The 17,349-nt window shown below is 34.1% G+C and overlaps 1 protein-coding gene across 2 annotated transcripts in view; it reads right to left on the bottom strand.

The window, feature by feature from the left end:
* LOC106459870 (serine/threonine-protein kinase PRP4 homolog) overlaps positions 1 to 17,349 on the bottom strand; it is a 96,013-nt gene that overhangs the window by 44,240 nt on the left and 34,424 nt on the right. For both annotated transcript variants that reach the window (XM_022386430.1, XM_013919543.2), the window contains exons 7-8: positions 12,979 to 13,143; positions 9,770 to 9,857 (exon numbers count right to left, since the gene is read on the bottom strand). In XM_022386430.1, coding sequence (XP_022242138.1) covers positions 9,770 to 9,857; positions 12,979 to 13,143 — 253 coding nt within the window. The remainder of the gene's footprint in view (positions 1 to 9,769; positions 9,858 to 12,978; positions 13,144 to 17,349) is intronic.

Below are 17,349 nucleotides of genomic sequence, written 5' to 3'. Positions count from 1 at the left end.
AGCTTAGTTACTAAGCTTGATAAATTATAATAGAATTTTATATGGTATTGATGTAGTAATTTATGATTTTTTTAGTTATTCAAAAGTATATATACAACCTAAAAGAATATATTTTGTTTCATATCCTCCAAGTGCAAAATTTTTAAAAGCTTAGCAACCTATGTCAAGCAGCAACCAAGTACAAAGGTCGTAACTAGAAGAGATAATTGTTTGCTTAGCTTCTTTATTTACTGTTCTATGTTTTAGAAAAAATAACTGTAAGAACTTATTTCAAAATTGCAATAATCTATATAGATACATAATGTATAATAATTGAAATGTGACTGTATTTTACAAAATACTAGTTGATTAAAACACAGCCAAGACAAGTTACTTTGTACAGACTAAAGGTCACCTTTAAGTTATTTGATAGGGTAACATGACTGCACGTGAGTCGCGTCATTGTAACTTCTGTATTGTTAACCTGGCACAGGTGAAAGGTTGATATAATAAAAATAATAAATATATATAGATGTATAATGTTATGAGATTTAAGCTATTTCATTTAAACATTTATGTTTTCATGTTATAAATTATGTTCATTGTAGAATGAAAGAGGCATAATTTATGCTTATTTTCTAATTTTTATGGTGGTTGCGAGATCAGTTAAATTTACCAAACCCATGCTGAGATTAATTGCTGAAAATAACACATGAAATATAAAGTTTTTTCTTAAGAAATTTTTAATAACTACCCTGACATTATAAAGATTTCACACATTAAATTTCAAATTTTTCTGATGCATAAAAGTATTTTTAATCTTAAAATGAAAATTACATTACATGACAGATAGGCAAGATGTGAAAGGAAAAAAAGGCATGAGAGAAACATTGGTAATTACTAATGTTTGTAATGTTTACTGATAAAGTGCCAAATTGCATTAGCATTCGCTACTAATTTAAAAGTTATAGCATGAAAACTATAATAAGTACAAAATGGTTACAAGGTTGAACAGTTTTAGTTGATGTATTAAAGCAGGCCTGTGTATGTGAAAAAATCTCAAATTTGTACAATCTCACTTTGCTATACCTAATACGGACAGAATTTGTTCACAAATACATATCACATGAGAGCTAAAAACTGTTGTAAGAATACCAATTCTATTTCATTTCAAGAATACATAAAGCAGTTATTTTTTTACTATATATTTATTTATTCTATTGAGTAGATACATATGTAGAATCCACCACTAGTTGGTCATCTACTTCAATAAAAGAACAAACTTCTAAAATGTTATGTCAATACTGTGGCTAAAAACAGTTTGTGGATAAGCAACAATTCTGAATTCTTCTCAAAGTGTATTCTTGTTTACTATATATTTATTTATTCTATTGAGTAGATACATATGTAGAATCCACCACTAGTTGGTCATCTACTTCAATAAAAGAACAAACTTCTAAAATGTTATGTCAATACTGTGGCTAAAAACAGTTTGTGGATAAGCAACAATTCTGAATTCTTCTCAAAGTGTATTCTTGTTTCAACTCTAAATATTTTTGAGTATTATACAGTGTAGCTGAAGTTTGAGAAACATTATGTAGTCATTTTCAATGAGAGTTTTAGTATTCTGTCATACCAAGAAATACATAAAATAAAAGAAATTTAGATTGTTTCAGTGTTATATTTTCTCCCCTCACTCCATACAGTAAATGTAAGTTCACTGTTTAAGTTTTTCGGAGGCAAATTATGTTTGTGGTTTGTGTTGTTTCAAGCTTTGTAATAAATCTAACTGGCCAAAACTTGTAATATAATTTTTCTGTAACAGATGCTTCTTTCAACTTGTTCAAAATTAACTTTCAGCAGTTTTAGTTAATTTTAACAAACGAGGAAGTGCATGGGAACAATTAAGAAGCATATATATATATATATATTTTTTAGCTAAATAAAACACTTTACGGCCTTGAAAGTAAAAATCTATGTGAAGTTGATAAGGAAAACAATCTGGGCATGGGCATAACAAAGTTTGTAAAGCCTTATATACAATGTGCATTAGTTAACAATACGGCAAACAGGATTTCTGATTGTATATATTGAGTACAATTTGAAGGAAATCATCAATTCATGCTAGAAGTGCTAGTTGGAACTAATCTGGAATATTGATTTTAGATTTCGTCACCTTATTTATGAGAAGTTGAGGAGTTGTTGTAAAGAATTCAGAGAAGAATGACCAGGATGATGACATGTTTGACAGATTATCATATTAAAACAGGTTGAAATCTTTTGACATGTTTTTGCTTGAGATAAGAGGTTGGAGTGGGTGGGGAGGCAATACATGCTTGTGATTCAGACTGTGGGTTATTTAGAATCTATAAATCTAGTATGTCGAATGCTCACCTACATATTAGATTACAAAATTGAAGTAAAAATTAGAATTCTAAAACTATATCAACAATTTTAAACTCAGAAATATTCCATAATTGATATCTTATAAATTTGTAACATTTATTTAATGTACGTTTCAAATCTAAATGCCAAAAATATTCAAACTTTTATTTCCATGCAGCTCTGACAAGTCTTGGCTGTAAACATACCACTTATCATCTTAAGTTCAGAATTTTTTGCCCATTCCATATCATAGATGAAACTTTCATCTTTCAGGGTATAATTATCCATGTTTTATTTCTTACATAATTTCCCTTCTTTCTCACCATTTTTATCCCCACCCTTTTATGATGTCTCAGTGACGTACAACTTTGAAAATAGCTACAAACACAGTTTGAATGCAATCAGATAAAGCTATTTATGGTTCAGTGTGGAAGTGACTATAGACTAAGCACCTTCAAGGATGAATAAGTAAATCTAATGGGAAGTTTAGAAGGCTGAGGAACAAACCACAGATCTAGGAATCTTTTTATACAGCTTCTTCACAAGTTCTTTTCATTCTTGAAAATGCTTCAATGTTCAATAATATTTGTTTGAAAGCTAAGGAAATTCTTTTCTATGACAAAACATCATGTGAGCTTAGTTTGGTTTGATGAGTAGAGTATGCAACAGCAGAATATTTTGACTTCTCAAATCCTTATTTACTGAATTGTACTGTTAAGTTTAAACAATGCACATAAATGAAATAACATTTATTGAAATCAAACTATATTAATTAGATATAAAATTATCTCAACGAAAAATATGGCTAACAAAAATATTTTACCTAGCCTGACAAAGGTAACAGTGATACCATTTTGAAAGTTATAATTTTCCTGTACTAATATGTATTTCCAATAGGTACTTACCTTCCGCTCACAGGATTAGCTATTCTAGTTCAGTGCTGCCCTCTATATGCAAACTTTTCTTTATGCATACTGCAAGCCTTTTGCTCCCTACTTGTTGGAATTACTATATTCCAACATGTCTCTCATGCATCATCTCTTAACCAACAGGAGCATTACACGCTCACGTAACGCATGTGATTCCCTCTACACTCCCCTACCGAACCTTCACTTTAAAGTTTGGCAGAAGGTGTGAGCACCAGAGAAGTGGGGAGGAAGAGTGGGAAGTGTGAGAGGAGGTAAGTACCTATTAGAAATATATTTTCAGTATGGGAAAATTATAACTTCCGATACGGTACTTACTTCCTCTTACAAGATTAGCTAGAATCCCACAATGAGAAGGAGGAGGTACCAGACTGAGGGAATGAAAGAAGTGCCCCCAGAAAGCATCCGAGGGATACCCCTGACAATGAGAGAGATAGTTCCAAACCTCAGAAGAGGAGAACTGCACCATTTCTGAGCCAGGTATACTCTTTGCCCATGTCTGGATTGTGTAATGCACAAGGACGAAAATTGTGAGGTGCAGAGTGACTAGGGCTCGGCGGACCGTACTCAGTAAGTTAACTTCATCCAAAACCTCCTTGTGGGGTACCAGCATCCACACGAAGGTAGGATGAGGATCATACTGTCTTTAACTTAAACCCAAGAATTGGGAATTATGACCCACACCAATTTCTGGGTATGCCATGAGGATCATCACCAATCTATTGATCCGGGAATTGGCATCCAGTATCAAAAGGATGTCTATCAAATGGAATCATCTCCCCCCAACCATGGCACAGGCCAGTGCCATCCAAAGGCAATAACATCTGCATAAGAAGAGAATGAAGGATTGTCAAGGATAGCACTGGAACAATTCCACAGTCTACCGCTGTGACTAAAAAAACAAATGGAGCAATTGGGGTGAGAAAGTTAGACAACCTGTATTTGTGTGAGGACTTATACAAAACTTTTATGTTGGGAACCAACTTCCACGCAAAGGTAGGATGAGGTCTCCCAACTGAAGGGGGGGACTGCAATTGTGACGGCTCAACTCCATTGTTTATGTAAAAGGAAGCGGGAAGCCATGTCACATCTACACCAGCAGAACACTACCGCCCTACTCTCAACTGAATGGTTCTGACTTTTTCCTCGTGAAGTACATTCAGGAGGGTGCCTCCATGGTCAACCACCCCAATGGCTTGGAACTGGAACTCCCATACTCCACTCGAGGAAAGGAGGGCGACAATGCGGTGGAGAGCATGGAGGAACGTTACCACTAGAAATAGTGCAAGTGGGTGACTACAAAACCTTATTTTCAAAAGCAGACCATACCAAGATATTTACTCAAGGCATGGCAGGGATGTGCAACAATTCTCTATATGCTTTACCCCTGTAGTCCATGGGTGGTACAGTCTGGAACAGGCATGTTTATGAAGCTAATTATTGTGAGATAATTAACTGTCAAGTGATCTTGTGGAACACCCCATCTCGACGTTGAGTATGCAAAGCCATGGATGAGAGAGAGAGCGAGTCAACATGGCTGAAAGTGCAGATTTAGAGTTAAAGAATTCTTGTTTAGGCACCACTCGCCACAGAACGGGATTCATGTGATAAAAAGAGAGAGAAAGGCCACTGAAAAAAAAATGAAGAAAATTTACCAGTTAAAGTCGCACCAAAGTCTGGAGAAAAACCACAGATGGTAGACGAAACCCTGACACTAAGGAAAGTGCAATAAGATGAAGACAGTAGGAGATGAACGTACTAGGAGTGCTCTATCTGATTGGAGGAAACAAGTAACAATATATGGGAGGAAGAAGGCACGGAAGAGTAGGCCAAACAAATCAAAAGGCGGACCCAATTCGTAAGGGTAGAAGGTGAAAGGGCATGAAGTGAGGTGGATTGCCAGGGGATAAAAAGTTGGTTGCACTTACTCTGAAAAGTAGCAGTACGTGATATATAACAATAAAGAGCCCTGACCGGACACAGAAGTCTATTCGGATCTGGTCTAGGGTAAAGATGGGATATAGAAGGAAGTGAAATACGAGAAAAGGATGAACAACCCTCCCGACCTGTTGCCGAGCTATTAGGGAGAAAAGAACGATTGGGATAAAGGAGAAGATAGGTAAGATGATAAAGGGTAAGTGAAATGTAAATGGCAAATAATCATACCATTGACATTCACAGACCAAGAGAAGAAGGAAATATGTTTTAAGGGACAGATGAAACAAGGAGCATGAGGAAGTGCTTCAAATGGAGGTAAAGTAGGGCATGAAGGACGACATTAATGTCCCAATCCAGAAGGACAGGACGCCTCAGAGGCCTCCAAATCTGGAAGGAACACATGAGCACAGTAAGAACAGGGGAAATGAAAACCCTACGATATCAGGAAAAATGAAAGGTGTGGGATAGGGCCACCTGATATCCGGAAAGCAAGGAGACCGAAGACCTACGGTAGAAAAACCAGGTGAAAAATTCCATCACACGAGCCACTGAAGCCTTGTCAGCAGGAAATCCCCTATTAGCAGACCAACAGTGGAACATTTTCCACTTATGCTGGTATACTTCCATGGAAGATGGCTGTAAGGAACTAGCTAACAAGGAGATAATTTGTGAAACTGGAGTGTCTCACCAAGGCTGGACAAAAGCTAGGTGTGAAGATGCAGGATGGGGAGATTGGGCTGTAGAATGTGGAATTGAGAAAGAAGGGAGGGAGAAAGCAGAAGAGAGACAGGTGTTGATAGGAGAACAGATGCTGTAACTTTGGAAACTAAGGTTGGGCTGGCCAATAGGGTGCAATCAGCAGGACTCAACAAGGAGTAGAGTGGACAAGAAAAATCACCCAATGGAGGGTACACATAAAGGTATTTGTGTGACCAATCCGGGCTTAAGGCATTGACTGCCAAAGCCTGTTGATGTGGTACAGGAGATCAAAAGAGAGGCAACTTGGTATTTGAAACCTGTGGCAAAAGTATCCAAATGGAGAGAACCCCATCAATGGCAAAAGTCCCTGAAAATGAGAGGATTTAATGCTCACTCCATTGGATAGATCTAGTCTGGGCACAAAAGATGATCTGTGACTAGATTGAAAGCACCTGGCACATGACATGTGATGTTCATGGGCCCAGGATAATAGATCCAACATCCAAAAACATAGATCTTGGACTGGGTGCCCCTTTGGTAGAGTTGTCCAAATGAACCATCACCAGACAATGATGGGCAAGAAGAAGGAACTGATGTAATGCCTGCCGTACCACTAGAAGTTCGAGAACATTGAGATGCAAGATGGTTTCATCAGCAAACCAATGGCCTGAAGCTTCCTGGTGATTGAGCCATGCCCCATATCCTTGAAGGGATGCATCTGTGAAAAGAAGTAGATATGGATGCGGGGGAGGAAGTACCATACCCACCAATGTATGGGCTTTGTCCAGCCACCATTGCAGATGTTCTAACAGCAAAGGAGGAAGAGAAATGGTAGTGGAAAGAAAATCCTGAGCAAGATTTCCTTGTTCATGAAGCACCCACTGCAGAGATCTCACATGGGCATGCCCAAAAGGGACCAGTGCAGTCATGCAGGACCATATCCCTAAAAGTGATACAACTTCACGAGCAGTATGTGACTGAGTCGAGAGGGCATGGTGAACTAAAAGTTCCATGAAACGAAGGTGAAAAGGAGAAGGCAGAGCAAGACTGATAATGGCGTAGAAAAAGACTCCCAAATGGACGAGATATTGAGTGGGTTGAAAGAATGACTTAGTCATCCATGTAATAATGAAATCACATGATGAGCAAAATCCCAGACTATGTGACAAAACATAAAAGGAGCCAAGGAGAGTCCAAAGGGGAGGACCCAAAATTGGTAAATCCCCTCGAGATGGACAAACCAAAGATAAGGTTGAGACAGATGTGCTAACTGGATGTGGAGATAAGCAATGGAGACATCCATTTTCTTCATTCACAACCCTGGGGAAAACGGCCATTTCAGGGTGAGAAAAGACGCCATGGTGAACTTGAGGTGTGCAATGAATCAGTTGAGGTGAGATAAATTGGTAACTGGCTGCCAATCTATGGTTTTCTTGGGGTCAACAAAAAGACAGGTATTAAAACCCCGGAAGTATGGTGGAGTAGTTTGACTGCCCTCTGCAAAATCAAATCTCGACCCGCCTCTGACAGGCCACCTGATCCCGAGGAGAAGGAAGGGAAATGAGGCAAGCAAAAACAGGAGGTGGTAAGATAAACTGGATAAAATTTTCTGATCACCCATTGATAGTCAATGAGGGGACACCAGCAAAAACAAACTCCAACAGTTGAGCTCCCACCAGACCCGAACCCACAGGGAAGTCACCTGTACTGGTGTTGATGGATGTTATGTTGTCAAGGAAATTGATGAAAAGAAGTATCCCGATTTGAAGGAAAGGGTAAGGTTTCGGAGAATGAAGGATGGGAAATGGAAACAAGTGGCATATGAGGCTCTGATCAAGACAAACAGGCTACAAAGGTCGTAAGGGTGGATTGCTGGGGGGCTGATGTCACCTGAGGCTATATGGTGTCTGGGACTGTATCAAAAACATAATGTCTCAGAAAAGGTGCAAGACCTAAGTCCCCGAGATATGTTGAAGGTAAATTGACCTGAGCCAATACTGTGTCTCTAACTATAAGGTCTCAACAACAAAGAAACCACGTATGTAAAGCCAGAGCCGAGCATAAAATGCAGGCTAATGTGGAGGAGAGAAGGTGAATGGTATCAGCAGAAAACCCCTCAGGATTTCTGTTGAGAGCCTCCAATAGGAGATTTATGGAAGAAAGTTACCATAGAAGGTTAGTTAGGGTAAGACAAAGGTGAGAATATTGGGCATAGGTAAGACTAACATTAGATTCAGGAGCTGCCCCCAAATAGGCAACAATGAACCCAACAACTGCTAATCCAAAAACAGTTAGTCCACTTGATGGTAAGAAAGAGCATATTGATCAGAAGTCCTCAGGGGGCATGGCATGTTGATCTACTCACTTAATTGTGAGACAAATTGATTCGCATGTACCCGAATATCTGGGGAGGGAGGAAATACCAAAAATGGTTGAGAAGATGTCTTATGTAACAAGAAAGGACAAAGTGAATAAGATATAGGGGAAAGGGATAAAACATCACAAACCTAAGACCCAAAATCTGTGAAGACCGATTCAGGTGTAGGTGAATCCTCAGGTTGCAATTGGGAAGGAACAGCAAACTCTGGAGATGGGAATTGATAATCAAAATCCTCGTCATTCTGAACAATTTCAGCTGACTCATGTAGCGTTCAATCTCCAGACATATAAAAGGAGAGAGATCCACCATCAGCCTGAGAAAAAACAGTGGTCATTGGTGTGATCCCCGAAGTGGTAACGTGAACTTCAGAATTCATAACTCAAGCAAATGTTCACAAATTGTTGAGTGCAGAAATATAGTGACAAGAATGAACTGATATATATAAAAAAAACTAAAAAAAAGGAACCAATTCACTGTTTGTCACACTGGAAGCACTAAGTACAAAAAAGAAAACAAATGAACTCAAATGCTGCCAAACAAGAAGTGAAGATTTGGTAGAAGAGTGTAGAGGGAGTCACATACATCACGTGAGCATGTCATGCTACTAGTAATTGATATGATGCATGACAATTTGCATGAGAGACATGATGGAATATAGTAATTCCAATAATGGGGAAGTGCAAGGCTTGTGGAATGCATAAAGAAAAATTTGCATATAGAGGGCAGCACTGAATGAGAATAGCTAATCTTGTGAGAGGAGGTAAGTACTGTATCTGAAGGTCAAGTTACTGATAGTGTTTTTTACAATTTTAGAGACAGAAATTGTGGCTATTGCAATTAGCAAAATAAATATGTAATTAAATAAATATTGATCAAATAAAAACTGACTACATACACAAAATGGAACTTTCTGATCAACAAAAAAATTGAAATTATAAGATTATAGGAAGTATTTCTAATGTTTTTTCAAAACACTGTCTCAAAATAAAATTTTGAAATTTCAGAAATGATAAAAAACTAAATTAAATTGCTTGAATTTTTTAAGCCAAAACTAAATATTACTTATTAAGGTTATTCTAAGTTCCATACAATTTGGTTAAATATTTTCATTGTCGAAACGAAAAAAAAATCAATGAATATGAATGGCACACCCCCTGTCAAGAAAGTGCTAAGGTATTTAAAATTCAGATAAGACATTTAAGGAAGTGTGACTTTTTAAATAAAGACCTGGCCTATGGAGTATTTTAAATGTGGTAAAAGTTACAGCATAAGGAGTTTAAAGAGAGATTGGATGGGTACTTTAGAGATCAAAGTTGGATAAGACAAACAGTATTTTTTCATATAGTTGGAAATTGAGTGGTGGCAGAGAATGAGATAGCCTACATGGGCCAAGTGGTCCCTTGTTACCTCTCAGGAATGAAAAAAAAAAGACAAATGAAAAGAACACTGGGAATGTACTTACTGTAATAACCCTCAGCATCATCCCAGTTGTCTGTCAGATTTGGGTTATCATGACCCCTAGCAGCAAATTGCTGGACAGCACTTGGGCTCTAGAAAAAATGAGTAACAAAAAAGAACGAATATAAACAACACTTCCATGAAATCTACAGACCATTAACTAATAGCTGAATTCTGAAATACTTATGAAAAGTTTTGTGATAATTATTATTTTTTTTATTTTATGTCAAAGCTACTGAGGTTATTTGTTGCTGTCTTTAATTTTGAACTGCTAACCTGAGGAAAGGAGATATCAAAAGTAATTTCCTCATCATGTCAAACTCACTTCTCAAAACAAGTGTTCCTGTCTTTTGTGCTCAAATAATAAAAACAATGTGATATGAGTTTTAGATATTTCTTTGAGATATTTCTGATATAATTCTGAAAATAAAAACAATAAACTGAAAACTGTATATCAATAAATTAGTAAGCTAAATTATTTTTCTCTAATTCTGAGAAGTTTAATTTAACTTTAAAAATCTAACATAATTTTATGACAAAAATACTGAATCTAACTGAACATTTTTCTACCTGTATTAAAAAAAATCATCAAGAAATACTTTAAAAGAAATATGCTCTTTCCATTAAATTAATACTGAATACATTACCACTTTACTATATCTTAATTCAATGTTTACTTATCCCAGTTTCAGCACCTGACCATAAACAAGATTTTCTTTGTAAGGTATTCCCATCTAGAAAGCAATTTCTAGAACAATCTGACAAAACTGGGCTATAACACTATTTCAACAGTTCTAATAAATAGGTATTGTACTTTGGTGCAATCAAAAGCCTGACTAATACAATTTGTTTGTTTCTTTAAATAAAGTTCACTTTAAACTCTTGGTTTTACTATATCTAAATTTGTTTAAAACATCTTAGCCCTACAGGTACAGGTGGATTGAAGTGGGAATGTCACGGTCTTTTCATAGAATTATATTCAAAATGAAATTAAACTACTTTGTTAACAATGTATGTCAATATGCCTGGCATCAAAATGTAGTTTATAATTCAAATGTTTATCTAAGTTTTAATTTTAAAAGGAAATATTTAAATACATTATCAATCTAGAATACTCAGAGTCATATGACTTTGTAGCATTGTGATTCCTCATTCATTTTTTCCCTTCCCTACAAATTTATCGACTTAAACGAAACACATGCTATAGATACCGTAAAGCTAAAATATTAAATTTCAACCTCTTTTTCTTTCCTGAGATATCAGGATATCCTTGTACAACTCACACTGACATGTCCCTCCCATATATTCTGTCTTGACATTGCTATTGGTCATGTTTATAACTACTAGAAAGAGCAAATCCTTTACTACATAAATCACATGATAGTCTGTGTTGTTTCTGCAGTAAAAACTGATAATTTGCTGTGAGAGCTCAATATGTTTGGAATGAAGACTTTATTCTAAGAATTAATGAAATTTTTTTAACCTATTTATACATTAGTTAGTAAGCCAGATAAGTTACAATAGTTTCCAGAAAATCTAATCTAGTAAGAGATATGTTTTTAGTTTTCTAAAATTCATATTCCAAAGCTACATGAATTATTTTTGGACAACCAACAGTGAGAAAAAAACAGGCTTACAAAACCACACAACTGAGTGCAAACAGCCTTAAGACTAAAGTGCTAAATTTCTTGGTTTTTATGTAAATCTTTTCTTTATTGTTATATATTTTTCGACAAAAGTAACTCAAATATAAAAAATTGAAACTTATTACATTACATACAAAAATTTAGAAGAAAGAAAAACTATATAAAAAATTTCTCATGATCAATTGCTTGTGGAAAGCATCTAACATTTCAGGTTTAATGTCACATGATGTAACTTGAAACTCTGTTTACCCTAAATTTTCTGCACTTCTTCCTGGTAATATATTGGTTGCCACAGTACAAAAGACAGTTCAAAGTATAATAATTAAACAATAACACTAAAAAACACATTTCAAAAGGTTAAAAACTTAAAACGTTTAGGATAAACAATTAAATTTGTCTTTTACAGTTTGCAGTCATTATAGAAAAAAAAATGTATTTCATTTCATACTTTTCAATTTTTCATTTTACTGTAAATAAATGAATTCACTACAGTTATCTTTTTTTTTAAACTATGAAGTAGTTTTCAGTTATTCTTAAGTCGAAAATATGAATATGTTTTGTCTGAGAATTAAACCTCAATCTCCAGATGAACTCTGTCTACTTGAAGCAGCATCAGAATCTGAATAAAATCTTAAATACTCAAGTACTTTCAGTTCCTGCTTAATATTTAAATCATTGACAGCTAAATTCTGAAACCTCATCCTTAGCCTCCTAGATCTTGAATAACTGATGTACCTCCAACTTTCCAGTGAATCTTAAACATTAACTTTCTTAGATTTCAATACACCTTGAAAAAAATGAGGTATATTTAAATGAACCATGAATGTATAATAAACTCTAAGGCTGCAGTAAATCTTGTGTACTTGAAGCACTCTCATCCCAGTGAATGATGAATGTTTGTAATATTCTTACACTCAAGAAATACTAAATAACTGAAGCATCCTAAGTTGAAGTGAGCTTTAACTACCCTAAAAAAAATATTAAAAGTGTCCTCATATTCCTCAAAATAAGCCTAGAATAACAAATATATCCTCATGTGAACCGCAAATATTTATCTGAATTACTCTTAAAATATAGTACGCCTCAAATATTTTAAGTATTCTAAGCTTTATGTGAATGTAGAATATATGAATGATCCTCAGACACCAATTAGTCTGGGATAATTATAGCATCTTCTGCCCACCCTCAATATAAATATGGAATATTTATATAAATCTCAGCCCTCTGATTATGTGAAACATTTACTGAAAATCAAGTACTCAAGTGTTTGTTCAGTGACTGACTAAGTGACTTTGAGCTTCCCCAGTGAGCTTTAAGAATGTATAGTGTCCTGATCCTCATTTTAAGCAATTAAAACAACTGACAATTTTATTCAGAGTGATATAAGGCTGTTTTTAAAAATTTTTCATATTGTATCAAAGATTAGAAGTATTTTTTTCCGAACCTAAAGTACAGCAAAATAAGTCTAAATGTAACAATTTTCACAATACAACGAAATGTTTGTCCATATTCTCTGAGATTTCAAATGCACAGTTACATTATAAACTAAAATACATTTCATACTTACATTATAGTTTTCAGCAAACATATCTGAATCTGTAAACATATCCATTGATGTCTTCTTTGCTTCTCCCGAATCCACAGAATTCTCATCTAGACCCATGATTTCTCTCTTAGCTTTAACAGTTTCTTCAAAGTCAACTGACTGTTCTGCATCAAATTTAGCCACAATCTACAAGGGAAATTCATACAGGAAGTAAACTAAATTTATTATATCAACAAGAATAATTTATGGACCAAATTTATCTGATTTCATTTGTTATTGAGAAACATTTGTAACAAGTACAAAACCATATAATTCTGATTCATTGTATCTTTCACACTGATTTATGTTAACAAAAAGGAGCTTGTACTAAGTACATCTATTACCTCTAACACTTTTCTTAATAGGAGTTATGACAGCTTACACTTACCACCAGATTTGGAGGTGACCTGCTCGAATCAAGGGGCTTACTGTTATAACTTGCCACACATAATACCAGAATACTTTTCATTCTTAACCTTTAGTTTGTTTCTTTCCCTTATCTCGCAAAGTTTTTGTATGAACTATAGAATCCCCTGTTGAATTAAGTTTCATTTCCATAGTAAGTAGCTTCTTGATTTCCAGTCCAACTGTGGGTACATAAATCAGTCAGATCACTGACAATTTACAAAATATTTATATTTTAAGCTGGTATTTACTTACACTCAAGTTTTCTAAATGCACTTACAAAATGTGAACAAGGTAAGATAATGTGTGTTTTTCTTATAGCAAAGCCACATCAAACTATCTGCTGTGTCCAAAGAGAATCAAACCCCTGATTTTAGCATTGTAAATCTGTAGATTTACCACTGTCCCAGTGGGGGACAGATAAGATGAAATGTACAGATATGGCCAAACATTTTACACTGCCCTATAATTTTGATTCATAAAGTCAAATGAAACCTGCTGAATAATGTTACATCAATGTATTGAGTAACGGTGCTTTGCCAGTTTCCGTATACTTAAACTAAAACTGACAAAAATTTTGAAATCTGACATAAAAATACACAATTTTTAAAAACTTCAAGAATCTTGACACATGCAATTCAATTACATGTAGAAAAATGGTGACAATTAGAAGTGGTATTGAGTAGTTTTAAGTTATATAAGCATGATATTTACAATGAATTTGTCACATCATAGCAAACATGGAAAAGGCCCATATCCACTTGAAAACACACTCACCTATGATTGCACATCATATGAAAGCTTTTAGCAGTTGTCAGACAGTTATGAAAGTCAAAGCAAAGTATCTAGAATCTTCCAGAACTATAAGACAAGAAGCTGTAAAGCTGCCCCAGATCTGAACATTCAAAAGCCAGCACTGCTCACTAAAATGAACTGAAACCATGTATAAAGAGTGCATGGAGGAATCTAAAGAATAGCTTAACCCTTTGGTGCCTCATCATGTTCATGCCCGAAAGAATTAAGGAAGTCTTAAAAACCAAGGGATGTACTGCAAATACTAATTAAAACTAATATGGCATTTGATACTTTTGCAAAATCAATTTGCAGTTTCTCTAATTAACACTTTCACTGTGGGCATCTTCTTGTGCGCATGTAATAGGGTTTTACTGAGTTACATTGAAAATTTAGCTAAACTACTTTCTTATCATTATATACAAATAAATTTGGCATAAAAATGCATCTAATAATCCATATTTTAACATTATAAAAGTTTTCCATTCTTAATTTTATAAGACACTTTAAACAAAATCCTCAATTCCCCTAGTATGAGAATTGTGACATTTTCTTTCTCTAGACATCTCCTCTTCTCTAATTTATTTACCACCCTTCAAAGAAGTACAAAGTTTAATGTAGATTACTCATTATAATGTAGTCATCACTAATACAAGGAATATTTTTTATATCTTTCAATCATATTTATTTACAGAGATGTTTAATATTTGATGTTATAACCAATAGAAAGCCAAGGTTTCAATCTATCAAATAGCATAATATACTACATTGTTTTCTGTACAGAGAATTTTCTATTTTGTTCCAGTTCAAACTTTATTCCCAAGGTAAATACATAGACGAGATTAGTTAAATTTTTAATAGCTCTTGTTGCATAGTTAGAAAGCCAGAAAAACTGTGATAGTTATGGGACACTGTCAGTTTTTTAAAGGTTATTATTCAGTGTTTTTTGATGCATTATTTAATTAAATAAAAACAAATTTAGTGCAGTAGTACCATCAGTATAAAAAAGTGGGTTAAGTGTTATTGACAGTCAACAGCAAAAAAAAGATGATGAAGAACCAGTTAAAGATACTTTATTTCTTGTTTTGTATTATTTATTTATTATTATAAAAGTAACTAAAATGTAAAAGTAGAAACTTTTTATGTCAGATTTTTCACAAGGTATACTAGCAATCAACTCATGAGTTGTTTGTGCATTATGTAACTCGATAGGGTTACATGAGCTACACATTTGCCAAGTAATTTACAAGCCTGAAAATAACGTTTTCTTCAGTGCTTGCTGTATCCACTGGCTGACACAGACAGTGATTGTCATATGCATTTTAATATGTATGATTATGCTACTGTAAACAGTCAAGGAAGACATGTGATAAAATTAATTATTTCTCTTGTTTTATTCTCATAATGTTCATAAAACCTGTAAATAATAATATTAAAAATGCCTATAAAACACAAACAGTAAATTGGAGTGACCTATAAAGTTTAAAAGCCAAAAAGTACTCCTGTCTCTGAATCAGTATAACTAAAAAGGACATTTTTAATACACCAATGTGCATCATTGTTACTCTCTGACTGCACCTCAGCCTCAAAACATGATAACTGGTCATTTACATTAGAGTAAGCACATTGTAATTATCTTTATGATATATTTTTTTTTATCTTTGTTTGTGATGTTTGTATTTCTTCCTTTTCTTTTGATTGGGTCTCCTAACTTTTCTTTCAGTCCACAACTTAATTACTGGGATCACATCAAAGGAACTAAGTATAGGACCTTCTCCTGTGATTCTAAGTAAATGGATTAGCCTTATCTCACCTGGAATCAACTTTCACAAGGTTTTAGTGACATACATTCAAATTTAATCTACTTTTTGTTAACGTTATTCCAATTAGTATAGCATAGAATTTTATCTAATAATCCACATTTTAATAGGATATAAGTTTTCAGTTTTTAATTTTATACAACAATATTTTAAAAAATCCTGAATTTCTCCCAGTGTGACACATTTTCTCTATGCATCTTCTCTTCTATATTTTATCCGCCACCCCTCCAATAAGTATGAAATTAAATGTAAATTACTCACTATAAATCATCATTGCTCAGACAAACCATAATTTTTATGTCCTTCAATCTTGTTTGGTTACAGAGCTGTCAAATATAAAAATAGACTCCCACACCCACCTGTCACATCCTCTCTTTCATGATTTGTTAATAGTTCTCACATATGTTTAATTCTATATTATCTATAACCAATAGAAAGCCAAGGTTTTCATCTATCAAATAATGTATTGTATAATGCTGTTTTCTCAATGAAGAATTATCAATTTCACTATTAGTACAAACTTTGTTCCCATGGGATAGATAACAACTAGCTTGGATGAATTTGTAACGGCTCTTGTCACATAGTGAGAAAGCCATAAAAATTGCGAGAGTTAGGGAAAATTTTCTACTTTTTGCATGTCATTAGTCTATGTTCTTTGGTGCATTATTTAATTAAATAAAAATTATTAAATGCATTACTGCCATTACTATAAAAAAAGTAGGGTTAAGTGTTATCGACAATTGACAGCAAGAAAAAATATTCAGGTAAGTAATTTATTTCATGTTTATTCTTTATTTATTATTATAAAAGTATCACAAATGTAAAAATATGGATCTCTTTAGGTTAGTTAAGGTTAGATTAGGTAAAATAAATAAAATAATAAAAATGTTTCACAAGGCATGCATACAAACAGCTCATGGGTAACGTAATGTGACCTCCATGTTCCCCAAGTGATTTACAACTTATAATGGCACAAATAGTAGTTAGACACAGTTCAAATAGAAATAAGACAATAAAATATATTCATAAATAGATGTATACTGTTATACGTTTAAATCTACCTAGGATAAACGAGTGTAGTTTCATATTACAATTTGAAGTCATTCCAGAAAGAAAAAAAGGGTAATTTAGATATATTTCAATTTTTTCTGGTGGTTACGAGGTCGGTCAAATGACCAATGTTGTATAGAGTTAGGGTAGAGAAAATAACAGATAAATTATAAAGTTTTAGTCAAAACAAACATTTGAAATGTATTTAGGTGGTTTTAGAGAATATACACATCAAATCTGAGATTTTTGAGATGGAAAAAAGTATTTTCAAACTTAATATGAAAAT

The sequence above is a fragment of the Limulus polyphemus genome, unplaced genomic scaffold (assembly GCF_000517525.1).
Source record: "Limulus polyphemus unplaced genomic scaffold, Limulus_polyphemus-2.1.2 Scaffold671, whole genome shotgun sequence".
Lineage (NCBI taxonomy): Eukaryota > Metazoa > Arthropoda > Merostomata > Xiphosura > Limulidae > Limulus > Limulus polyphemus.
This window is presented reverse-complemented; position numbering and strand designations above follow the sequence as displayed.